The sequence below is a fragment of the Phyllobates terribilis genome, unplaced genomic scaffold, assembly GCF_046119375.1.
Source record: "Phyllobates terribilis strain yellow unplaced genomic scaffold, ASM4611937v1 Scaffold_364__1_contigs__length_1914224, whole genome shotgun sequence".
Lineage (NCBI taxonomy): Eukaryota > Metazoa > Chordata > Amphibia > Anura > Dendrobatidae > Phyllobates > Phyllobates terribilis.
The window spans coordinates 1,406,145-1,433,443 of record NW_027363124.1 but is presented as its reverse complement, the minus strand read 5'-3'; the positions used below and the strand labels follow the sequence as shown (position 1 = coordinate 1,433,443).

At 45.2% G+C, this 27,299-nt stretch overlaps 1 protein-coding gene across 1 annotated transcript; it reads left to right on the top strand.

Moving 5' to 3' along the window:
* Window positions 1-1,132: 1,132 nt before the first annotated feature.
* Window positions 1,133-14,430, top strand: LOC141222885 (uncharacterized). Its single transcript, XM_073666717.1, has 8 exons — window positions 1,133-1,197; window positions 5,385-5,609; window positions 6,216-6,366; window positions 6,496-6,675; window positions 6,759-6,882; window positions 6,966-7,063; window positions 7,199-7,289; window positions 12,284-14,430. Exons 2-8 carry the CDS (start codon window positions 5,512-5,514, stop codon window positions 13,624-13,626), a joined length of 2,085 nt encoding a protein of 694 aa, XP_073522818.1. The 5' UTR covers window positions 1,133-1,197; window positions 5,385-5,511; the 3' UTR covers window positions 13,627-14,430.
* Window positions 14,431-27,299: the final 12,869 nt, after the last annotated feature.

Genomic DNA, 27,299 nt, shown 5'->3' with positions numbered 1-27,299 from the left:
GAAACTAGCTTTTTTCGCTTGTTCAGCTAAACTGTATAATCGAACCATATATGGCAAATCCGTTTCCTGCCTTTAGGGTGTATATTAGCCCTGTGTTTTGTAATAAAGTTTTTAGAGTATGTTTAGACACAAACATCCTGTCCTGTGTCTTCATTCTCTCCGAGCTCGTAATCCAAAGGATAGAAGACCCAAAATTCAGTGACGACAGCAACATAATGTAAGCCACTCCCACTTTCCTTCTCTTTATGGTTAGTAATAAAAACTTGTGACCAGGAGTCTGAGACTCAGACGAGTCTGGGACACAGACAGATTTGGTTGTGTTTCTCTTGTCTCCGATCGATCGACTCCCTGATTTGATCAAAACTGGCAAACGTGTGAAACCCCTTTGAGTTTCTCCTAAAACTTTCTCTACAGGTTTCCACATCAACCTCGTACACACGGTTCCGCTTCGTACACTTCGTACACACGCGGTTCCGCTCCGCACACTTCGTACACATGCGGTTCCGCTCCGTACACACGCTGCTCCGCTCCTACACCTCGTACACACGCGGCTCCGCTCCATACACCTCGTACACACGGCTCCGCTCCGTACATCTCGTACACGCGCGGCTCTGCTCCGTACACACACGGCTCTGCTCCGTACACCTCGTACACACTCGGCTCTGCTCCATACACCTCGTACACACGCGGCTCTGCTCCGTACACCTCGTACACATGGCGGCTCCGCTCCATACACCTCATACACACGCGGCTCTGCTCCATACACCTCGTACACACACGGCTCCGCTCCGTACACCTCGTACACGCGCGGCTCTGCTCCGTACACCTCGTACACATGGCGGCTCCGCTCCATACACCTCATACACACGCGGCTCTGCTCCATACACCTCGTACACACGCGGCTCTGCTCCGTACACCTCGTACACACGCGGCTCTGCTCCGTATGCCTCGTACACACACGGCTCTGCTCCGTACACCTCGTACACACACGGCTCTGCTACATCCACACTGTAAACCCCTCCTGACCCCACACATAAACTTCAGCTCATCCAGCACCATGACAACCAGCACAGCAGAGTCCTGCATCCACTGAGGCCCCTGATCATGTGACCCCTGACTCCGCCCCTCCTGTGACCTCATCACAGGTCCTGTGTGCACAGAACAGCCATATAAGTGGTGGCGGCTCTGCAGGTGGAGGTATGTGGAGATCCCCCATTACTGGGCGCAGGGGGCATTAACCCCTTCAGCAGGGAGACTCTTTTGGGGTCTCTGTGTGGTGTGAACAGTGACGTAACAGCTGTGGACAATAATGTAGATACTAGTGATGAGCTCGCTACTACTCTATCAATCATCGGGGTGCTTGGGTTTCCGGCCAGCATGTTTTGCGGCTGTTAGGCAGCCAATAAAGGGTTTTTCCTGCCATATACAATAATGCTGTAGCCATGTTTTCTACTGGCATTACCGTGATTGGCCAGCCGCATCGCGTCATTGGCGCACTATCCTCAGGAAGTAGTTCAGGGAGAGTTGTTTTTGGAGGGAAAGCTTAGATTAATGTCCGCCCCCACCTAAATATTATAAAGTTAAACCCTTTAGTGCTAAACCTATCAAATAAATAATGAATTTAAAAAAATGACCTGGGGTCCTGGTTTTGATAACCAGCCAAGATAAAGCAGATAACTGGGGGCTGATATTATCCGACTAGGAAGATCCATGGATATTGGCTCCTTCCCAGCTAAAAATACGAGCCCACAGCAGCCGCAGAATTGGCGCACCACATTAGATGCGCCAATTCTTGCACTTTGCTTAGCTCTTCCTGATTGCCCTGGTGCATTGGCAATTGGGGTAATATTTATTGGGATGTATTGGCAGCTGGCATCAATCCCAGTAGTTAGTATTGGAGAGACATCAGACACCCCCATTACTAACCCAGTGAGCTAAAATAAAAAAAACACAGAGAAAACACTTCACCAATTTATTAATAAAAAAAAAAGCCATTTTGGTCCGAAATAGTCCAAGGATTCCAAAGTAGTCCACAAATGGCAACCTGAAAGACATAAAAAGAGAGAATTAAATGAATAAAGACAAGAGACAGTCCCTCATTCACCAATTTATCATCCCCGCAGCTCCAACATAGTCTATGGCGGTCCCACGATGTCCACCGATTCTGCAGTACAACCTATGGATCCTAATTCTGAGTTCGAAGCTTCATAGGTGTCTCCCGGTCAGACTGCGCTCCCCGAGAGCGATGATTTCAGTAACCTTACTGATGTCATCACCGCTGTCACCAGGTCTCGCTGAGTGCAGCCTGATCAGGAGAGACCTATGAAGCTTCATTCTCAGAACAAGGCTCCATAGGAAGAACTACTGAATTTTTGGACGTCATGGGAATGCCATGTACTACGTTGGATCTGCGGGGTTAATAAATTGGTGAATGAGGGACTGTCTCTTGTCTTTATTTAATTCTCTCTTTTTATGTCTTTCAGGTTGTCATTTGTAGACTACGTTTGAATCCTTGGACTACTTTGGTCCAGTATGGATTTTTTTTTAATAAATTGGCGAACGAGGAAACTGGGGAGTTTTTTTAATTTTAAAATAAAATATTTTTTTGTGTGTTTTTTTTTCTTTTAACTTACTGGGTTAGTAATGGGGGTGTCTGATAGATGCCTCTCCATTAGTAATCCCTGGGATTGATGCTAGCTGACACTACACATCTGACATCAACTCCAAAAAAATGACTCCAATTGGGAAGAGCCAGGCAAAGTGCCAGAATTGACGCCTAATGTGATGTGCCAATTCTGGGGCTGCTGCGGGTTGGTATTTTAAAGCTGGGAAGGGGCCAATATCCATGGACCTTCCCAAACTGTGAATGTCAGCACCCAGTTGTCTGGGTTACCTAGCTGTTTTTCAAAATTAAGGGGGACCCCATGTCATTTTTTTTTAAATTACATCTTTATTTAGTTCCCAGTAGCTACCTAGGAGTCAGAGATGCATCCAGGCATCTTCCCTATGCTTTTCCCACTCCATTTGAGCATTGTTTCCATCCATTTCAGCAATTTTCCTGCCCCCCGCAGCCCTCCTGTTTCCTGGAAAAATTATAGCGTTTCCCATTGACTTCGATTATACTCGGTACTCGACTCGAGTCCATCTGCATGTCCAACCTGCTCGATTCGAATAATGAGTACTCGAGCATTTTAGTGCTTTCTCTTTCCTACTGGATACAATTGATAACACTTCAGGGAATTTGCATGAATATGTGGTAAATACTTGCTGGGTATACATCAGCAGATCCATCAGCTGTCAGCACAAGCAGCCTTTCATGGGGACATCATGGAAAGGGAGTTGGCGTGTGAATACGCACCTGTTGTGATGATTCAGGGTCGAATTCCTTTTTCAAGCCTGTGTCATATCCCTTAGTTATACCTTATAAAGTGATTGTCACTTGACAAGAGGATACCAAATGTCAGAACCAATACACATACGTTACATAAAGATAATAAATGACACAAGAAAACAAAAAAGGGAAAGAAACGAACAACCACCGCACGTCCTTTGAGTTACAGGATTATAACCTATTGATACTAGAAATATATTACACAGGAGATATCGCAGCCAATTCCCACAAGAATAATCCTGGAAGCACAGAATTAGATATTATTTCTCAACAGTTTCTATAGGACTTAATACATTCCTGATTCCGGAGAGTAATATAAATATGAAAAAACAGAGGAATAAAGTTCAAAGAAGAAGCTTCATAGGTCGCTCCCGTCAGGTAAAATAAAAAACAATATGCACATGTGTCCCTATTAATTGGTGGGGAAAACTATCACCTTTAATAATCTTCAAACAATTCAGGCATGACGAACACGGAAAAGTGCCCCTTTTTGAATTTGAAAGAAAGTCTTTACAGATACTTTATAGTTTAATAGTATCAGCTCTAATCAAATGGATACATAGTGATGAACCCTATGGATACACAAGTTGTGGGGTTGTTGTAAACATTTTATATTTAGGGAGTTTTTGTGTTGCCACCTTATAAGGATCACAATAATTTCCTTCCTTTTCCGCTGATCGATACATTCAACCCAACTATGAAAGACGATACCCAAGGAAACATGTATTGCCCACATAATACAGTGTGCCTTTCTTGGCCTCCACACACAGTATTGTGTTCCCCCAGTACCGCATCACCCCCACACACCGTAAAATGATTGCACCATCCCCCCACGCATAGTATAATGTTCCCACAGTACCACCATCCTCCACACACACTATGATAATACAAGATGCCCCACACAATATGTTATGACCCAAACCACAAGATAATAAATCCTCACTTATCCCCATCCTTAATGCTGTACAGTGTCTCTTTCTTGGTTCCCACACATGGTATAATGTTCCCATGGTACCGCCATCCCTCCACACACAGTACAATGTTCTCTCACTACCACCATCCCCCACCCACAGTATAATGTTCTCACAGTACTGCCATTCCCCCACACATAGTATAATGTTCTCACAGTACCGCCATCAGCCCCACGCACAGTATAATGTTCCCACACTATTACCACCCCCCCACACACAGTATAATGTTCTCATATTACTGCCATTTCCCCACACACATTATAATGCTCTCACCACAGTACCGCCATCACCCCCACACACTATAATGTTCTCACAGTACAGCCATTCCCCTGCACACAATATAATGTTCCCACAGTACCGCCACAATCCCCCACACACAGTATAATGTTCTCCCAGTACTGCCATTCCCCCACACACAGTATAATGTTCCCACAGTACCGCCACCCCCCCACACAATTTAATGTTCCCCCAGTACCGCCATTAGCCCCACGCACAGTATAATGTTCCCACACTATTACCACCCCCCACTCACACAGTATAATGTTCTCATATTACTGCCATTTCCCCATACACAGTATAATGTTCTCACCACAGTATCGCCATCACCCCACACACTATAATGTTCTCACAGTACAGCCATTCCCCCACACACAATATAATGTTCCCACAGTACCGCCACAATCCCCCACACACAGTATAATGTTCTCCCAGTACTGCCATTCCCCCACACACACTATAATGCTCTCACAGTACCGCCATCATCCCCCACACACAATTTAATGTTCCCACAGTACCGCCATCAGCCTCACACACAGTATAATGTTCCCACAGTACCGCCACCCCCCCACACACAGTATAATGTTCCCACAGTACCGCCATCAGCCCCACACACAGTATAATGTTTCCACAGTACCGCCACCCCCCCACACACACAGTATAATGTTCCCACAGTACCTTTATCCTCAATTTTATTTTGAAATATTTTAACATGTGTTTTTTTGTTCTTTTTCCATGGAATACAGTATATGTAAGCCTAAGGGAAAATGCCCCCCTAAAAACCATCATATCCAGAGGAAAAAAACACTTTACATGGAGACATTGCCATCAAATACCTCCTGTCTTTGTGTTCTTACAAACAAGCTTTTATAAATGCCTCAAACTTCTGTGTGTGAATCAGACATGAGATCCAACGTGATTGAAGATTACAGTCCGGGGAAGACGGGAAACATTCATGTAGACGGCCAGAGGTAATGTAGTTAGCAACAGACTCTGGCCAAATATGTTTGTACAACCGTAGTAGAAGATGAAGATGTCATCCTGATCATGAAGTAGTTTTTTCTCATGTCACATGTAATGAATATCTCCTGCAGTATTGCTAATGCCGATTGCAGTGTCAGTAAATAACACAAGAATTAGCGTTATGGAAGATAAGTCTATGAGAAACATAATCAGGTGCAGACTCCGAGGAAGAAACTGCTTGTTATCTTTGGCTTAAAATATATAAGTTTTATTAGTAGATGTCAATGAAAAAAACAGAATGTTGTAAAATAATAAAAATATCATTGCTGCTTGGGTCCCCTGCCAGTCTCTGTATTTCCTGGTCAGTTCCAACGAACTTGTGATTCCTACATCTCATTAGGTTGCCGTAGCAGTGAGTAACTTAGAACGTGTAGATGTTGTATTCTCTAGTCTTGTATGGACTGGAACATAAGTTGAATTGCTGACTAAGACATTTTCTCCATGCTCCCAATCACTGGCTATTTCCTGATATGTTTTCCCTTATTGTTTCCTGTAATTGTATTATTACACATGATTTTTATGATGTTACATGTACTCATCTTCTTCCTATTCAGGTCCCTACAATATCGGATCTTTGCAGTGGAGATCTTCTATATTAAGAGAATTTTCCTGAATTACCCATCAAAGATGGATATGGACAGAGACAAGATGGCAGAGAGGATATTACACCTCACCCTAGAGATCCTCTTCCGGCTTACTGGAGAGGTGAGAGATTCTGATGACGTCACATTACATCATTCTTATCTATGGGAATAACAGATGGACAGAACTGGAGAGGTGAGGACTCTGGAAATGTCTGTAGTGAGATTTATTAATGTGTCTCTCCATAACTAGGATTACACAGTAGTGAAGAAGACCTCTAGTGAGCGCTGTCCGGACCCTGTGTCTGAGGGATGGGGAAGACCCCTGAGCGCAATCAGGGGGCCTCCACCTCACCCCCTGATACATGAGCTCATCAATGACCAGAAGATCCTAGAACTCGCCTACAAGATGATTGAGCTGCTGACTGGAGAGGTGACATTGCTGGGAATGCTGGGACATTATACAGTAACGCTATGAAGGGATCGGGAGGATGACTGTATCATTGTATGTCTCAGGTTCCTATAAGATGTCAGGATGTCACCGTCTATTTCTCTATGGAGGAGTGGGAGTATTTAGAAGGACACAAACATCTGTACAAGAACATCATGGTGGAGGTTCCCCAGCCCCTCATATCACCAGGTAGTAGACATGACTTAATATACACAGCCTATAATTATCTGTATGTAAAGAATGAATTCAGTCCCTGTATGTGTTTCCTCCAGATCTATCCAGTAAGAGGACAACACCAGAGAGATGTCCCCGTCTTCTTCCTCCACAGGACTGTAAACAAGAAGATCCCAATGTTCCTCAGGATCATCAGGTAGACGTATATGTTTTATCCACCAGTATTATATGTTTTATACTTGTGTAATGAGAATGGTGGATATGGCAGGATTAGAGCTGATCATAGATGTGACTTCTCATCTGTCTGTGACTTTTACAATATTTGTTTCAGGGTGAAGATCTGACCCTTATTAATACTACAGAGACATATGTGAGGGGTGATGAGCGGTGTAAAGAGGAGAATTCTACAGATAACTGCCCAGGTGAGTAGTAACCACTAAATGCAGAGAAGTCACAGATTCTTCTCAGTCACCGGCTGTGGCTGCTTTATAGGAGGTGTAGTCTGGCCGTATCACAATCGTGAGATCACCGTTTTGGCACTAGACCACAACATTCATCTCCACTCAAAACTGTTCAAATGACTTTGGGAATTGAAAGCCCTTTTCTATAGATCTTACAACCTGGAGGATCCACCTACCCACTGGGATTAGTAGACGCTGACCCTTACCTGCCCAGATCTGTAAACTTCAAAGCCAAATGACAGCGCACGTAGAATATACTGACAAGTTACAAAAATCACTTGAAGAAAAATATTATGATGGGCCTCCTAGAGAAAGCAGAGGGTAATGATGCTGTTGGCTTCCTAGAATCCTGATATCTTATTGGATGAATCTACCTTCTCTCTCTTCTGAACTGCTAATGACGAGCCCAGGGGATGGGGACGTACTCGGCACCCGGGCCTTGATGCCTGATCTTGGTTGGTGTCGCGGTAGTCGGCGCCCGGGTCCGTACCCTGGGGTATCTCTTAAAAATGGTAATTTAAGTTTGGGGTTTAAATGTTCGTGACGCCACCTGTGGTATCTGGTGAGGATCACCAGCGCTGCAGCAGTCCTCTGAGGCCGGTGTTTAGGCAGCTTAGATGGTGTAGCACCCCACAGGTGGAGCTGGGCCTCAGGGCAGCGTAGATGTAGGGATGCAGGACAGAGGGGACCCAGCCAGGTCAGAGCAAGAATAGGGACACACACGATAGTCACTTCAGTACCTTTACTGGTGGTGTTTAAGGCACGATCCGGGGCGCTTTAGGGTGAAGGGTGCATATCAGGACTCTCCCTGTTCCTTGCCTTTTCTTGGTAAGTCTCTGACCTGCTTGGAGCTAGGCCTAACTTAGTCTCTGTCTTGCACCTGCTGACCTTGTGGTAGGGCCTTCTGTTGGAGATCACTCTCCCTGCTTGCAGGGCCTCCGTGAATCCTGGCTCTGGTACGTATCAGCTTCTGGTGAACCTGGGACCTGTAGTTCACCAGGGATTCCGGTTGTTTCCTACTGGGTCATAGAGATCCCTGTAAGCTCAGACCCGGTGTCCGGTATATGCTTTCGGGGTGAGCTGGTTAAGCTCCTCTGCCCCCTATGTTACTCACTCCACTCGCCTTCGGCCACACTCGGGCCCTCACTAGGCTACACACAGCAGCAGGCACACTGCTTCTTCACCGCTCTTATGGCATCGGTATGCCCTAAGCTCACTAACCTGAGCTGTTCTCTAGGCTTTTGCACTAGAGGAACTTGCACTGAGAACTCTGTCCCTCTCTGACTCTGAGCAGGAACTCTGTTCTCTAGACTGAGCTCGACTCTGTATTCAGACCTGTACTTGCTGAACTCTCCAGAGGAACTGCCTGCCTAACTCCACCCTCCGTATATATATCCCTATCCGGGCTCCCTCTGGTCGTCTGAGGTGGTAGGGTGGAGGTGTATGTATGCTGTGAGGGCCTCTTGTGGAGAAATCCGTACCATGCACCCCTCTGGGATCTGTGGCCCCATTGCGCATTAGGGCGCCACGCTAAATGTTCTTAAAGTGGGGCAAAAGTATTTAGTCAGCCACCAATTATGCAAATTCTCCCACTTAAAAAGATGAGAGAGGCCTGTAATTGACATCATAAGTCGACCTCAACTATGAGAGACAAAATGAGAATACAAATCCTGAAAATCACATTGTCTGATTTGGAAAGAATTTTTTTTCATATTTTGGTGGAAAATAAATATTTGGTCAATTACAAAAGTTCATCTCAATACTTTGTTATATATCCTTTGTTGGCAATGACAGAGGTCAAACTTTTTCTGTAAGTCTTCACAAGGTTGGCACACACTGTTGCTGGTATGTTGGCCCATTCCTCCATGCAGATCTCCTCTAGAGCAGTGATGTTTTGGGGCTGTCGCTGGGCAACACGGACTTTCAACTCCCTCCAAAGGTTTTCAATGGGGTTTAGATCTGGAGACTGGCTAGGCCACTCCAGGACCTTGAAATGCTTCTTACGAAGCTACTCCTTCGTTGCCCTGGCGGTGTGCTTGGGATCATTGTCATGCTGAAAGACCCAGCGACGTTTCATCTTCAATGCCCTTGCTGATGGAAGGAGGTTTGCACTCAAAATCTCACGATACATGGCCCCATTCATTCTTTCATGTACACTGATCACTGGGCCTGGTCCTTTGGCAGAGAAACAGCCCCAAAGCATGATGTTTCCACCCACATGCTTCATAGTAGGTATGGTGTTCTTTGGATGCAACTCAGCATTCTTTCTCCTCCAAACACGACAAGTTGTGTTTCTACCAAAGAGTTCTACTTTGGTTTCATCTGACCATAAGACATTCTCCCAATACTCTTCTGGATCATCCAAATGCTCTCTAGCGAAAGTCAGATGGGCCTGGACATGTAATGGCTTAAGCAGGGAGACACGTCTAGCACTGCAGGATCTGAGTCCCTGGTGGCATAGTGTGTTACTGATGGTAGCCTGTGTAACGTTGGCCCCAGCTCTCTGCAGGTCATTCACTAGGTCCCCCCGTGTGGTTCTGGGATTTTTGCTCACCGTTCTTGAGATCTTTTTGACCCCACGGGGTGAGATCTTGTGTGGAGCCCCAGATCGAGAGAGATTATCAGTGGTCTTGTATGTCTTCCATTTTCTAAATTTTGCTCCCACAGTTGATTTCTTCACACCAAGCTGCTTGTCTATTGCAGATTCAGTCTTCCCAGCCTGGTGCAGGGCTACAATATTGTTTCTGGTGTCCTTCGACAGCTTTTTGGTCTTCACCATAGTGGAGTTTGGAGTGTGACTGTTTGAGGTTGCAGACAGATGTCTTTTATACTGATAACAAGTTCAAACAGGTGCCAATACTACAGGTAATTATTGGAGGACAGAGGAGGCTCTTAAGGAAGAAGTTACCGGTCTGTGAGAGCCAGAAATCTTGCTTGTTTGTAATTGACCAAATACTTATTTTCCACCCAAATTTGAAATAAATTTCTTTCCAAATCAGACAATGTGTTTTCAGGATTTGTTTTCTCATTTTGTCTCTCATAGTTGAGGTCTATCTATGATGTCAATTACAGGCCTCTCTCATCTTTTTAAGTGGGAGAACTTGCACAATTGGTGGCTGACTAAATACTTTTTTTTCCCCACTGTATATGGTCCCTACAAGACCAGGTCCAGTCTTTCTGGCCTAACTTCACTTTTTCGATCGACAGCATTAAATGTGCAGTGAGAGCCGAGTGTGAATTTCTGTACGATAACAGAGTTTCCCTTTATCTAAACTTTTCAATTTCTTTTAAAACCAACTAACTTCAAACAGGATAGCGATAAACTACAAAAAACATTACACCTGTGCCATGATATATCTCTAAGCTGTGCGTGGCTGATGGCTGTAATATACATTTATTCACGCCTGCAGGAGATGTGTTGGCATGGCTCGAGCCCTGGTTTCATGGATTCACTCCACGTCATAAATTCCATTATGTTTTCAATCCTCAGGAATTCAGATTACTGCACAATCTCTCCTGAAATGGGGGCACTAATACTTTCTCTACTCTTCTGGTCAGGACTCATAGTAGCTTCAATGGTCCACCATAAATGAGTGCAACTCTGGTTTAGTAATGGAGTTCTCCCCTCATACATATGTTGTTGTTTGGGATGTAACATATTTTTTTTATTCTATAACTTCCCAATGCCCGAGATCTAAATTTAAGACACCTCTGGTCTGCAGTATTATAAAAAGTTCTCTTTGAATGCTTAATATTTCTTCTTGAAACTCATCTGACAGAAAATATTGGTCCTTACGATAGTTTCGATTTCCAAGAGCCACCGAGCCCCATACTCTAATTACCCCAGAGAGGTTTCACCACTAATTACTCATTTTTTACTGATGAAGACTGTTGAGTTTGATAATTTCAGTAGATGTGTTATTGTCTATACTCACAGTAGGGTGTGATGCTTTCCAGTTGGATGAAGCAGGGAGCAGATTACTCCAGCTGGATACACCCATTCTGCCGGACTGGACAATACTACTGGTCCCAGCAACCCTTATCTTAGTGGCTGGACAGAGCATGTGATGCCCAACGCTTTTGGTTTTGACGTCTCCTCCATCACCAGAGCCTCCGATAGAATAAATAATGAGGCTTCTGGTGAGAGAAGCAGACGTCTCAGGAGCAGATCCCAGATGAGATGGGACACTCCATTTGCAGAAGCCCTAATATGACAAAATTGCTAAAAACCAGAGCAGTAGAAATCCCAATAGTGACTCCATTTTGGAAATTATAACCCTCAGTGAATTAATCTATAGGAGTAGTGACTATTTTGATTCCACTGGCACTTTCCTGAAATTAGCACGTACTGGATGTTTGAGAGTGAAAATTACACATTTGCCGTTTTATTACCCAACACATAGTGCCAAGATTGTGCTCCAGGAGACACACCCCGTAAATTCAGTGGGATATTCTCACCATCGTAATTCCAAATACATGGATGCTAAATGTGGTTTGGGCACGCTACAAGGCTCAGAAGCGAGGGGAGATATGACTTTGGGAGAGTAGATATTGCTGGATTGGTTTATGGAAGCCATGTTGATTCTCAAGAGCCTTGGAGCCACTAATAATGAAGAAAACTCTGTTTTCCATTGACAGATGATGGATCTTAATGGGGACTTGTTTTTTGTGAGATGAGTAGAAGTTTTCATTGATATTATTTTCACCTACATAACATTGTTTGGTGTTTCTATTCCATATTTTGGAGGCAGAATAAACAAAGAGTTGAACACCACACTCTACTGGTTCATCCTATGAGGTTTTCTATTAGACTGTTAACTGTCATTGTCTTGGTGAATAATTCAATAGCTTACATAACTGGCCATTTCTGCAGACATTTTAAGTACAAATGTACAAAAATATATAAATTCAAAGATATTTTATTTAAAAATAATAACTGGTTTTATTCTTGGCAGATGACTGTACCAGGAGATCAGAGGGACAGCTGGCATCTTCAATTTTTAAATCAGATGATCTTGAGATTCCACAGGATATAATTGAAGTGAATGTCATTACTCCAGATACACCATCATCCCTTCACAGCACAGATCTGTCATCTGATCCTTTGAAACAGGTCCTGTCTTCTGATTCACTACCGGCTACTAAGGAAGATCAAAATCACAAAATGAGCATTAAAAAAAGAACTGCTCCTAAAGCAAAGAAGCCAGTTGCACATAGTTTTCCCCTCAAAAAGTATTTTCTTAAACATCAAAAAATTCAAACAGCAGAGAATAGATTTTCTTGTTTCAAGTGCGAGAAATGTTTTAACCAGAAATCATACCTTGTTAGTCACCAGAGAACTCACACTGAGAAGAAGCCCTTTTCATGTTCAGAATGTGGGAAATGTTTTACAGAAAAATCAAAGTTTATCAGACACCATAGAACCCACACAGGGGAGAAACAGTTTTCCTGTTCAGAATGTGGGAAATGCTTTAACCGTAAATCGGTTCTTGTTGAGCACCAGAGAACTCACACAGGGGAGAAACCGTTTCCATGTTCAGAATGTGGAAAATGTTTTAACCAGAAATCGCATTTGGTTAAGCACCAGCGAACTCACACAGGGGAGAAGCCTTTTTTATGTTCAGAATGTGGAAAATGTTTTACAGAGAAATCAAATTTTATCAGACATCAGAGAACTCACACAGGGGAGAGACCGTTTTCTTGTTCAGAATGTGGGAAATGTTTTAGCCATAGATCAGATTTTGTTGAGCACCAGAGAATCCACACAGGTGAGAGGCCTTTTTCATGTTCAGAATGTGGGAAATGTTTTATCCATAAATCAGACTTTCTTAAGCATCAGAGGACTCACACAGGAGAGAAGCCTTTTTCATGTTCAGAATGTGGGAAATGTTTTGCAGTGAAATCAAGTCTTATCAAACATCAGAGAACTCACACAGGGGCGAAGCCTTTTTCCTGTTCACAATGTGAAAAATGTTTTGCAGAGAAATCAAGTTTTATCAGACATCAGAGAACCCACACAGGGGAGAGACCATTTTCCTGTTCAGAATGTGGAAACTGTTTTAGCTATAGATCAGATTTTGTTGAGCACCAGAGAATCCACACAGGTGAGAGGCTTTTTTCATGTTCAGAATGTGGGAAATATTTTAGCCATAAATCAGATTTTCTTAAACATCAGAGGACTCACACAGGAGAGAAGCCTTTTTCATGTTCAGAATGTGGGAAATGTTTTTCAGTGAAATCAAGTCTAAACAAACATCAGAGAACCCACACAGGGGACAAGCCCTTTTCATGTTCTTAATGTGGGAAATGTTTTACACAGAAATCAACTCTTAATAAACATCAGAGAACTCACAGAGGGGAAAAGCCTTTTTCATGTTCAGAATGTTGAAAATGTTTTAATAAAAACATTCATACTCACTCCTACTTCCATGCCAATGCCGTTTCAGCAGTGTGTTGAGTTCACGGTGCTCATATGAGGTTGTACATCACACGAGCCCTGTGCCCAATCGGCCCCGGCTTTGATGTCCCTGTCTTCGGGAGTGTTGAACATCATCAGGAAGCCAGGGCTGCGGCTGCTCTTTGACTTCCTCTTATTGTTTGAGTTGTCTAAAGGTGGGGACAGTGAGACCAGCAGGGCTCACTTGACATAACAACCTCACATAAGGCCTGGGAACGCAAGTACCGACACAGCTGGAACTACGCTGGCATGGGAGGTTTGTATAATTGTTATTATTTTAACAGGATCAAACATGAGGAATGAGAAGGGATTGTCCTAGTACTGGACAACCCCCTTTAAAAGTCAAAAATCCCACACAGAGAGAAGCCATTATCACACCTAGAGTGTGAAAAATAAATTACCGGAAAATCGTTTTTTGTTCACCATGAAAAATAACTCAGATGAAAAGAAACTATGTATGTTATTGACAAATTGTACAAAAACATAACAGACAGTTGTATAATTAAATGAGAAAGGAAAACTACTTGAGAACTTACTGTATGATTTGGACTATAAGACAATTTTAGCAAGAAAAGATCTTGCTAATAAGTGAGTGCATCTTATAGACTGGAGGCAGCTTCCTGTGACAGAGGAGAACAATGAGACAGTGTCCTTCCTGAACACTGAGAGAACTGCTCTCTCCTCCAGCCCGACACTTATGTAACTAATGGTGAAGAGCAGGAGAGAAAGGTACCAGGACCTGCGCAGAGGTTGCATGTCCTGAGTTAGCAGATGAAGGACCTACCACCTGACTAGCTCAAGGACGTTTCAGATCATGTAATTAATCACACGACCTGGATGGAACTGCAAAATGGGGTAATGCATATGTAGTAGAGCTGTGTGTATGTAAGTGTGCATATGTAGCCGAGCTGTGTGTGTGTATTTAAATATGTTTCATGAAGAAAAATCTCATCCATTAAAATGTAGATACTATATTTATACCTCATTAAAAAGGAACTACTACTCATTTTCCCAATCAGGCAAATTTTACACATTGTCACTTTAGAAATGAAAAAAAAAATGTATATAATTCCTAGGCCATATAAATTAAATCAGGGGTTAAAGGCAGGTAGGGGGAGGGGAATGGAGCCTCAATTCTTTCCCTGTTAGTTATCCCTCATTATTTACTCTTCCTTGCCACAGAGGTTGGCACCCTAAATCAAGCGCACAAGTTGTGGTACCCCTGCTTACAGTCGTTTCACCCTGATTATCCCTATATGATCCTAGGTACTACGACCCCTCACAGGAGGAAAAAATTAAACCAAACATAGTTTTGTCAAATCATCATGAGTAGAGATGAGTGAACATTTCAATGTTCGGTTTATGATCGTAGAATTTGCAATAGACGCCGATTTAAATAGTTGAACATTCATCAAACATTTCCAAACCCCATTGGATTCAATGGGAGGTAATACCAAACGAATACACAACACCTTCAAACGGGCCCAAAAGCTTCCAAAACCGATCAAATTAGGGGCAGACATCACTAAAGTGGCATCAATTTCGCTAGAGTAGATATAGTATAATTGGGACCGACACCTCTTCCACTACAGCCAACCCAGCAGATGGAGACCCAACCAGGAGTGTTCACATTTCCAAAAATTAGTGTTAACATCTGCAGCAACGAGGTAAGTAAGAGAACAGCACCACACAAGGATGTGCACACCTACCATGTAATTATCAAACATAAGTAAATGTATATTTTATTATATAGCACAAAGAGTAACACACACAGTAAAAACATCTAAAACTAGTTATACAAAGCAACCCTGCGGCAGGGATATATAAGACCTAGAATGATGGCAGCTAAATATAGAAATAAAGGACAAATAGATGTAAATAATTTTACCTCACAGCATATGACAATCTAAGGGACATATAAAATCTATGATGTCATTGTTGACATTAATATGTCATAAAAGTCCATGAGCAGAATAATATATGATACGAGATCTATGACATTGTGATTAACATCTGATCAGTAGGCAAAGCTACATGATACATACCATTGGGCTTTCCCTCTTATCCCTCCTGCCTTTATTCCCGAGCTCGCCCTCGGAGTGCGCCATCCCTCTTCATGCTTATTAATTATTAATATCTGCAGCAATAGCAGGCCCAGAAGCCATGCTAAAGATCTCACAGATTGCAATTACGTGAGATCAATGCAGCATACTAAAATCTAGAACATCACCTAGTCTCTACATTCTGCGATTGGGGTGCAAAAGTCCTTGGAGATCCATGACTTGTTCATCTTGATGAAAGTTCGGTTGTCTACACTTTCAGGGGACAGCCGGTTGCTCTTATCCGTCAGGACACCACCAGCAGTGCTAAAGACACGTTCTGAGAGAACGCTGGCTGCCGGACATGATAAAACCTCCAAGTGGTGATTGGTGAACTCAGGCCACTCATCCATTTTTGAAGATGTAAAAGGGTCCAAACCCTCCCTGATGGGTTGATATGGAGCTCTATATACTCTTGCATGCACCATCCTCTGCAGTTGTTCACCACGTGTTAGACTTGTACTCTGTTGTGCTGGTGCACGAGCTGATGTAAAAAATGTGTCAAAGGACTCACAGAAATTGCTTCTGCCACTTACACTGGGCTGCTGCTAATGCTTTGGCATTGATGAATTGACGTGCATCACTGCTGTCTTGGGGAAAACCTCTCTTAAGGTTGTGTAAAAGCTTGTTTCGATACTCCAGCATTCGCGGGTCCCTTTCCAGGGTGGCAAAATTTACTCTCATACCGTGGATCTGGCAGAGTGGCAACCCAATAGTCAGCACTATTTTGAATCCAAACTATACGAGGATCATGTTGCAGATAGTGCAGCAAGAAGGCACTCATATGTCGGGCGCTTCCATGAGGTCCAAGCCAATGCTGTGTTGGTGGCTGGGTAACACTGATGCTTGTTTCCTCCGTCCCCTCCTGGCAACCACAAACAACAGAGAAGGGATGATTATCCTTTTAATTTCCTGACTGTTGCTAACCCATCACCTCTTCCTCCTCCATTTGTTCCTCGGCTTTTGCACCTTCACAAACAGTTTGTCGGGTATCACCAGCCCCCCTCAATTGCAGTAATCCAACCTCCCTCAGCACACGCCTGTGTAACAACAGTCTGGACCTTTGAGACATTCTTATCCCTTCCTCATCCTCCTCTTCATCTGGGACCACCACCTCCCAGGCTATTCAAAGTCTGCTCCATCATGTAGATGACTGGAATATTGATGCTGATAATGGCATCGTCAGAGCTAACCATCTTAGTAGCCATTTCAAAACTGTGCAGAAGGGTGCAGAGATCCTTAATCTGTGCCCACTCCGTAAACGTCATATGCCCCAGTTCGTACTGCCAGGTCATACTGCGTCAGGGCTCGTTGCTTCTGCCACAGTCGCTGCAACATGTGTAGAGTGGAATTCCACCGTGTCGGCATATCGCATATCAACCTGTTAACTGGCATGGACAAAGACCTCTGTTCGATGCAAGTCAATGACCTGAGAGGTGCGAATAGTAGAAGTGAGCGCACAGCTTCCGTGCTTTCTGCAGCAGCTCATCCAGGCCGATATACTGCCTGAGAAATTTGTGTGCCACCAGGTTGAGGATGTAAGGCATATATGTGAGCATGCCTCGGCGTATGGCTGCCACCAGGTTTGCACCATTATCGCACACGGCCTTCAGCAGAGACAGCCATTGCTCAAACTCAGCCTGGAAAGCTGTCCACAACTCTTCAGCTGTGTGACTGCGATCTCTAAGGCATAATAATTTTAACACTGCCTAATTGCGATGAGCCCTGGCTGAACACTATGGAGTTGGTGGTAATTCGCTCAGCACAGTTGAAACGCGTATCTCATTAAGGCAGAGGTTGAGTGCGCAGGTGGAGGCCCTAGAGGAGGCAGAAGCAGTGGAGGAAGTGTGAAATACACAGGTTTGTCATGCAAGCCTTGGGGATTCCAAGTAGCCCCTTCCCTGCTTGCCCCCACAGCCACCCAGTGCCCAGTCAGCAATATGTAATGTCCCTGGCCATGCTTACTCCTCCAGGTGTCTGTGGTGAAATGCACCCTGTCAGACATAGATTTAGTCAAGGAACGGGTGATGTTGTCTGCGACATGCTGGTGTAGCTCAGGCACAGCTTTCTTAGAAAAGTAATGGCGACTGCGCAACTTGTTCTTTGGGACTGCAACAGCCATGAGCTTTCGGAAACCATCTCTATCTACGAGGAGGAAAGGTAGCATTTCCGTGGCCAACAGATTGGAGATGGTGAAGTTCAACTTCTTAGCTTTGTCATGTGTAGGAGGAAACCATCTTTTGCGTGACCACAACTGCGGGACCAAAAGCTGGCTGCAGTGCTGAGTGAGGGCGGAATACGGTGAACCGGACAAACTACTGGACCGTGAGTGAGGTGCAGGTGGAGATGTTATGGTGGATTGAGAAAGTTGTGGTGTGCTAGTTCTCTGAGATCAGTCAAAAACAGCAGGCTTCCCTTACTGCTGCCGGGTTCTCACTCAGCCTGAATGGAGGAGGTAAAGAACCGGAAGTTCTGCGGTCGGAGACCTGCGTGACAATCCTTGGCACGGTAACAGAGGACAAGGAAGAAGGCAGCAAATGCGGTTGATGGGGTTGCTGATAGTTGTTGAGATCCGCTGGTTTGCATTTTATCTGTTATGTTCTGCTACCAAAGGTAAGGAAAGAGAGGAGATCTGTCCCTACTATAAGACTCAGCTGAATCCCTACGATGTAACAGGGAACCTGATCCTGCGATCAGACCTGCTAAAGTCCTAATCTAGTCTGTACGAAGACCTATAGATGTGGGGAGGGAATCCCTACAAGTACTAAGGACTGGGAGGAATATGGGACACCTCCTAACAGAAATAGTAGCAGACAGACGAACAAACAAAATAGATAGAACATAGAGGTCCGTAGACCAAGCAAACTAACAGAGTTAGATACAGAGCACAGGCTAGCTAGAAAGTAGATATACAATGAAGTCCAGCAAAGCCAGAAGGGCGGAGCAGGATTAAATAGGCCAACAAAGTCATGTGACCAGCAAAGGAAAAAAAACCTAACAGCAAGGTTCTAACAGTACCCCCCCTTCTAAGAGGATCCTCCGGATCCCCTAGGACCAGGCTTATCAGGAAATCTCCTGTGAAACGCTCTGATAAGTCTGGACGCGGAAACATCATCTGACCTCACCCAAGAGTTATCCTCGGGTCCGAAACCTTTCCAGGCCACAAGATACTGCAAACTACCTCTATACCGTCTAGAGTCAAGGATGCGAGAAATTTCATATTCCCCGTCCTCCACCACCGGAGGAACAGAGGCAGAGGCGTCACCATCCGACACAACAGCTTTTTTTAACAGAGAGACATGAAAGACCGGATTAATTCTCCAGGAGGTAGGAACCTCCAACCTAACAGCAGATTGGTTGACAACCTGAAGCACCTTAAAGGGCCCTACAAACTTGGGACCCAATTTCTTAGAAGGAATCCTCAACCGCAGATTCCTAGAGGACAACCAAACCATGTCACCAACAGCGAACAAAACCTCCTGTCGTTTCCTATCAAAGTAGTCTTTAGATTTTCTGTTGGCCTCCTGAAGATTACCACGCACATCCGTCCAAACTCTTTCCAAATCACCGGAAAAATTCTCCTCCTCAGGCACGGCAGATCCCAACTTGGAGAACGACCCAAACGACGGATGTCTCCCAGAACAACAAAAAAAAGGCGAACAACCAGCAGAAGAAGATGTATGATTGTTCAGAGCAAATTCGGCAAGTGGCAGAAACTCAGACCACCCCTCTTGATTGTCTGCCACAAAACAACGCAAGAACTGCTCAACATCCTGGTTTTTCCTTTCTGTCTGGCCATTAGATTCAGGATGATATCCGGACGAAAACGACAAATGAATTCCCAACCTGTCACAAAAGGCACGCCAAAAACGAGCCACGAACTGAGGACCCCTATCAGAAACAATGTCAGTAGGAACGCCATGAAGTCTGACAATTTCCTTGACAAAGGCCTTAGCGAGAGTTTTAGCGCAGGGCAGTTTGACGAAGGGAACCAAGTGACACATCTTGCTAAAACGGTCCACGACCACCCAGATGACAGTAAAACCCTCAGAGGGGGGAAGGTCAGTTATAAAGTCCATAGCCAAATGTGTCCAAGGAGCACTGGGGACCTCCAAAGGACAAAGCAACCCCGCAGCAGGAGTATGTGAGGACTTAGATCTAGCACATATAGTACATTGGCGCACCCACTTAATGACTTCCTTCTGCCATCCAGGCCACCAAAAACTGTGACCCACCAGTCTCTTGGTCTCAGAGATTCCGGGATGACCTGCCAACCGAGATTCGTGACACTCAACAAACAAATCTCTCCTAAAGGTCCCAGGCACAAACAACCTCCCATGAGGAGTGTTAGATGGGGCATTCTCCTGAGCTTTAAGAATCTCATCTTCCAAAACGGAGTCTAAAGCAGCTATCACAACACCTTCTTGTAAAATGTTTTCCTCTTTCTCAGCACCGACTATGGGAGAAAAACTGCGAGATAAGGCATCCGCCTTAACATTCTTAGTACCAGGGATGTAAGTAACGGAGAAATTAAACCGCGAGAAAAACAGTGCCCACCTAGCCTGACGGGCATTCAGGCGCTTGGCAGCATCAAGATATATCAGATTTTTATGATCCGTAAGAACCTGAACGGGAAATTCCGCACCTTCCAAGAAGTGGCGCCAGTGTTCAAATGCGAGTTTAATAGCCAATAATTCCCGATTACCAATATCGTAATTCAGTTCAGTCTCCGAAAATTTTTTTGAAAAAAAGGCACAGGGATGTAATCCATCCCCGTTATCCTGAGACAATACTGCGCCAACCCCCACAGAGGAAGCATCAACCTCAACCAAAAACGGCCTAGTAACATCAGGCTGCATAAGGATGGGAGCAGAGGTGAACCTCTCCTTGAGATACACAAAAGCTTCAATGGCCTCAGAAGACCACTGAACCGCATCAGCACCTTTCCTGGTGAGATCAGTCAGAGGTTTGACAATACTAGAAATTTTTTTTATGAATTTTCTGTAGTAATTGGCGAAACCCAAAAACCTCTGTATCGATTTCAAACCAATAGGCCTAGGCCATTCCTGCACAGCCTGAACCTTAACCGGATCCATCTCAAAACCTTTGCTGGAGATAATGTAGCCCAAAAAACTAATTCTCTGTACAGCGAACTCACATTTCTCCAGCTTAGCAAAAAGCGAATTGTCCATTAATAACTGTAATACCTCACGCACGCTCCGCCAATGAGACTCCAGATCTGGCGAATAAATCAAAATGTCATCCAAATACACAACCACATTTTTACCGATCAAAGGTCTAAGGATGTCATTAATCAGATTCTGAAAAAATGCAGGAGCATTAGTAAGACCAAAAGGCATAACCAGATTCTCAAAATGACCCACAGGAGTGTTAAAAGCAGTCTTCCATTCATCACCCTCCTTCATGCGCAACAGATTGTATGCCCCCTTAAGGTCAATTTTAGAGAACCACTTGGCCCCCAATAACTGGTTAAACAGATCAGGAATCAATGGCAGTGGGTAAGGATTGCGTACCGTAATTTTGTTAATCTCACGAAAATCCAGACAAGGACGTAAACCGCCGTCCTTTTTTTTTACAAAAAAAAATCCAACCGCCACAGGAGACTTAGAGGGCCTAATGTGACCGGCGGCCAAACTTGTCTGTATGTATTCCTCCAAAGCCTTCCTCTCAGGAATAGTAAGGTTAAATAAACGACTTTTAGGAAGAGTTGCTCCAGGGACAAATTCAATAGAACAATCATAGTCTCTATGGGGAGGCAAAACCTGCGATTCCTTCTCAGAAAAAACTCTCCAAAAATCCTGAATAGGAACAGGCAATTCTCCCCTATCCAAAGCTGCAATACGCCCATTACAACACTTGTCATAACATTTATGGCTCCAGGATTTAATTTCACTGGTAGACCAATCCAGTACAGGATTGTGAAATTTTAACCAGGGCAAACCCAATATTACTGGAGAAGGCAAGTTATTCAACACTACCAAATCCAATTTCTCATGGTGAACACCATTAATAGTGAGAGGAAATTCACTGACCTTGAGAGTAATATTCTTCAAAGGGGAGCCAACCACAGAAACCACAGCAATGGGGGATGATAAAGGTTCAGGTTTTAAATTGAGTTTTTCCACGAATCCCCCATCAATTACATTCAGTGTAGACCCGCAATCAACAAACACCCGAAATTCCATTAATTTTTCCTGAGCAATCGTGGAAGCAGCCAAAAATATACCCTTGGAATTTAAACAGGCAATACGGGCGTGACTCTTTCTTCATCCGAAGCTCACAGCCTTTAATCAAATGACCAGATTTTCCGCAATAGTAGCACAAGCCTTCCGAAAAACGACGGTCTTTTTCTTGAGAGCGAGGTGCCACCGATCCAATCTCCATCGGTTCACCACTGTTAGTACACACATTATCATAACCAGAAACTGACATAGCAGAGGATTTGCTCTCATTAACCCTAGCACGCAGTCTTCTATCCACCCGTATAGCTAATTGCATAGCCTGTTGCAAATCCTCAGGTGTAGGATAAGCAATTAGCAGGTCTTTAACCCTTTCACTGAGCCCAGCAAGAAATAGACTTTTCAGAGCAGAATCGTTCCACCCTGTTTGAGTGGACCAACGACGAAAATGTGTACAATATTTTTCCACATTACCCGATCCTTGTTTTAGACGTCTCAACTCAGTCTCAGCTGATGCGACACGGTCAGGATCATCATATAATAGTCCCAAAGCAGAAAAAAAACTATCCACTGATCTGAAGCATGAATCACTAGGTTGCAAAGAAAAGGCCCACTCCTGAGGCTCTTTGCGCAAAAGTGACATTATGAACCCTACGCGCTGGGATTCATCCCCAGAGGACTTAGGTCTCAAACGAAAATACAATAAGCAAGCATTTTTAAATGAAAAAAATTCTCGGTGTTCACCAAAAAATAAATCCGGCAAACATACCTTAGGCTCCAAGAAATGTGCTCCAGGACAGTTACTCACGTGCTGACGGAGCTCGGCCACCTCCAGAGAGAGTCCCTGCAGGCGATGAGCCAAATCCTGAACCGACACCATGATGGAACAGAAAAATCTTTCCTTAGAGAATTTGCAGGCTGGACTTACTGTTATGTTCTGCTACCAAAGCTAAGGAAAGAGAGGAGATCTGTCCCTACTATAAGACTCAGCTGAATCCCTACGATGTAACAGGGAACCTGATCCTGCGATCAGACCTGCTAAAGTCCTAATCTAGTCTGTACGAAGACCTATAGATGTGGGGAGGGAATCCCTACAAGTACTAAGGACTGGGAGGAATATGGGACACCTCCTAACAGAAATAGTAGCAGACAGACGAACAAACAAAATAGATAGAACATAGAGGTCCGTAGACCAAGCAAACTAACAGAGTTAGATACAGAGCACAGGCTAGCTAGAAAGTAGATATACAATGAAGTCCAGCAAAGCCAGAAGGGCGGAGCAGGATTAAATAGGCCAACAAAGTCATGTGACCAGCAAAGGAAAAAAAACCTAACAGCAAGGTTCTAACATTATCACAGTGAGATTGCCAGAGTAATGCATGTTGATTGTGCATGTGAAGGTTCATGCATGTAATAGTCAAATTATTGCACTTTTTCCCTCCACTGAGTTTTTTTTACAAAGTTGCCAGATAACGTGAGTTGGCCCATAAGGATGCAGTGCTCGTCGTGGTTGCATCATTCCATGTCTGCGCCGTAGGACGCAACGTAACCTCCTTGTCTTCCAAATCCTCAGATGACCTACTCAGCTGTATACCTCTGGGTTCACACCAAGTGGAAACTACGACCTCATCATCATCCTCCGTGTTATCCCATTCCTCGCCCAGAGAGTCACCCTCTTCCTCTTCCTGCCCTGGACAGCACAGTACAGTCCGCGTGAGCCTCAGGTATCTGAGTCTCAACAGGATCACCCCCCCCAGGGGTTAACGTCTAGGGACGAGGGTCAGAATGCTTCTTGACCCCACTTCATCCTGCCCCAGGTCCAACCTAAAAAAATTTGGGCATCGGTGTTGATGATTTCCTCCTCTTGACTCTGTGAATCTTTGGAGTACAGTTCTGATGCCCATGGCATAGCATATGTGAACAGCTCTGCAGACTCACCCATCTGTGGTTCCCTACAGTCAGCTGGGTGGCTGGAGAGTTGTGATGCAGGGGGAAGCAAGGGTAATTGGGGTGCCACCTCCGTGGACTGTACTGTGTGTGATGTTGAGGTAGAGGAAGAAGAGGAGAGGCCACTCATAGCAGCGCTTGCCATCGACTGGAGCACATGCTCTTTTTGGTCCTCATCAACAAGGCATACCACAGTTCGGCTGCCAAAGAAAGGGAGTGGAGTAGCCTGTCCAGTAACAGAAGTTGTCAGTTGTGTTTGGATAAGACATGATGGTGTTGGTTCACTAGTGCTTTCACTAACATTACCACCTACCCCACTTATAACTTGAACACCAAGCCTATTCCCCCTTCCACCATGACCTCACTTTTTCCAACTCATGTTGCTCAAATAGTGTGGTAGTGGCACGCTATTAGCAATAAAAAAAAATCGATTTTTTTACTCTGCACCAGCTCAGCACACAGCTGCAATTCAGCGGTAAAAAATAACAAGGTGAGATATGGCGTGGTGAATCACGTTAGCAACTGAAAAAAAATGCTTTTTTTTTACTCTGCACTGTCAGAGACTGGGATCTTACTTCTCTCAGGTAGATTCTGGATAGCTAGAGATCTCAGCTGTGAAGGTTCGAATAAGACAGAACTCACAGGTTTGTCTCAAAAGAATCTCTGATTATTACTAGACATGCTAATTTTTTATTGTATTTTTGTAAGAGGTAAGATTACGCAAAACAACATATGGTACTTGGCAGACATTTGGGTCAAAATAATTACTTGTCAAACCATTATCAGTTTACTATGATGGACGGTGTGGGCGATATCCTTTGTCAGAGTCAAAAACTGTGTGAAACTGTCAACCTCGGCTAACCACTTGCTCTTGGGATGAATCCAGGAAATGCCATTGTTAGTACATTTATGGAGTATTTTCCTAGAATTGGTATTTCTGAGAAAAGGAATGATTTCTTGTCACTTGGACAGACTTGGAAACAGATGATAATTACAGGCAAATTCTTTAGTATGTAGAAACGTCATTCTCTTAGAATATTCTAGAAAAACAAGAACTGAATATTGTCTCCATTTTATCACAAGAGATTAACCATTTCTTTAACAACTCCCCTCTTTTATCATCTTGTCTATCTGTCCCTCATTCCTTTCCCTACCTGCCACTTAGGTCTGCAAGATAACCCTACTCCATAAAATACAAGGCTAATCCATTGTATATCATGGGATACCAGTCCTGCTGTGTATCCATTCAGATTAAGCTTGTTGATCAGACCTACAATCCCTTCTGCCTTTATTTCTATCCATGTGTTGTTAAAGAGGGTTCAGATGTACGTGTATATGTAAAACTACATGAAAAATAAGTGATATACAGTACAGACCAAAAGTATGGACACACCTTCTCATTTAAAGATTTTTCTGCATTTTCTTGACTATGAAAATTGTACATTCACACTGAAGGCATCAAAACTATGAATTAACACATGTGGAATTATATACTTAACAAAAAAGTGTGAAACAACTGAAAATATGTCTTATATTCTAGGTTCTTCAAAGTAGCCACCTTTTGCTTTGATGAATGCTTTGCACACTCTTGGCATTCTCTTGATGAGCTTCAAGAGGTAGCCCTCATACACACACGGCTCCGCTGCGTACACCTCGTATACACGCGGCTCCGCTCCGTACACGTCGTACACAAACGGCTCCGCTCTGTACATACGCGGCTCCTCTCCGTCCACCTCATACACACACAGCTCGAGTACACCTCGTACACACGGCTCCGCTCCGTACACCTCGTACACACGCGGCTCCGCTCCGTACACCTCGTACACACACAGCTCGAGTACACCTCGTACACACGCGGCTCCGCTCCGTACACCTCGTACACATGCGGCTCCGCTGCGTACACCTCGTACACACGCGGCTCCGCTCCGTACACCTCGTACACACGCGGCTCCGCTCCGTACACCTCGTACACACGCGGCTCCGCTCCGTACACCTCGTACACACGCGGCTCCGCTCCGTACACCTCGTACACACGCGGCTCCGCTCCGTACACAAGCGGCTCCGCTCAGTACACCTCGTACACACGCGGCTCCGCTCCATACACCTCGTATACACGCGGCTCCGCTCAGTACACCTCGTACAAGCGCGGCTCCACTCCGTACACCTCGTACACGCGTGGCTCCGCTCCGTACACCTCGTACACGCGCGGCTCCGCTCCGTACACCTCGTACACGCGCGGCTCCGCTCCGTACACCTCGTACACGCGCGGCTCCGCTCCGTACACCTCGTACACGCGCGGCTCTGCTCCGTACACCTCGTACACGCGCGGCTCTGCTCCGTACACCTCGTACACGCGCGGCTCTGCTCCGTACGCCTCGTACACGCGCGGCTCTGCTCCGTACGCCTCGTACACGCGCGGCTCTGCTCCGTACGCCTCGTACACGCGCGGCTCTGCTCCGTACGCCTCGTACACGCGCGGCTCTGCTCCGTACGCCTCGTACACGCGCGGCTCTGCTCCGTACGCCTCGTACACGCGCGGCTCTGCTCCGTACGCCTCGTACACGCGCGGCTCTGCTCCGTACGCCTCGTACACGCGCGGCTCTGCTCCGTACGCCTCGTACACGCGCGGCTCCGCTCCGTACGCCTCGTACACACCCGGCTCCGCTCCGTACACCTCGTACACGCGCGGCTCTGCTCCGTACACCTCGTACAAGCGCGGCTCTGCTCCGTACACCTCGTACAAGCGCGGCTCCGCTCCGTACACCTCGTACACGCGCGGCTCCGCTCCGTACACCTCGTACACGCGCGGCTCTGCTCCGTACACCTCGTACACGCGTGGCTCTGCTCCGTACACCTCGTACATGCGCGGCTCTTCTCCGTACACCTCGTACACGCGCGGCTCCGCTCCATGCGCCTCGTACACACCCGGCTCCGCTCCGTACGCCTCATACACACGCGGCTCCGCTCCGTGCGCCTCGTACACACCCGACTCCGCTCCGTACACCTCGTACACACACGGCTCTGCACCATACACCTCGTACACACGCGGCTCTGCTCCGTACACCTCGTACACACGCGGCTCTGCTCCGTACACCTCGTACACACGCGGCTCTGCTCCGTACACCTCGTACACACGGCTCCGCTCCGTACTCCTCGTACACACGCGGCTCTGCTCCGTACACCTCGTACACACGGCTCTGCTCCGTACACCTTGTACACACACGGCTCTGCTACATCCACACTGTAAACCCCTCCTGACCCCACACAT

What these genes read in the sequence shown, in the direction of transcription:
- LOC141222885 (XM_073666717.1), top strand. Translation starts at nt 5,512, where the DNA reads ATGCCTCAAACTTCTGTGTGTGAATCAGACATGAGATCCAACGTGATT. An exon ending in ATTCATGTAGACGGCCAGAG is followed by an intron (nt 5,610 to 6,215) that starts GTAATGTAGTTA and finishes CTTCCTATTCAG; the next exon opens with GTCCCTACAATATCGGATCT. An exon ending in TTGAGCTGCTGACTGGAGAG is followed by an intron (nt 6,676 to 6,758) that starts GTGACATTGCTG and finishes TGTATGTCTCAG; the next exon opens with GTTCCTATAAGATGTCAGGA.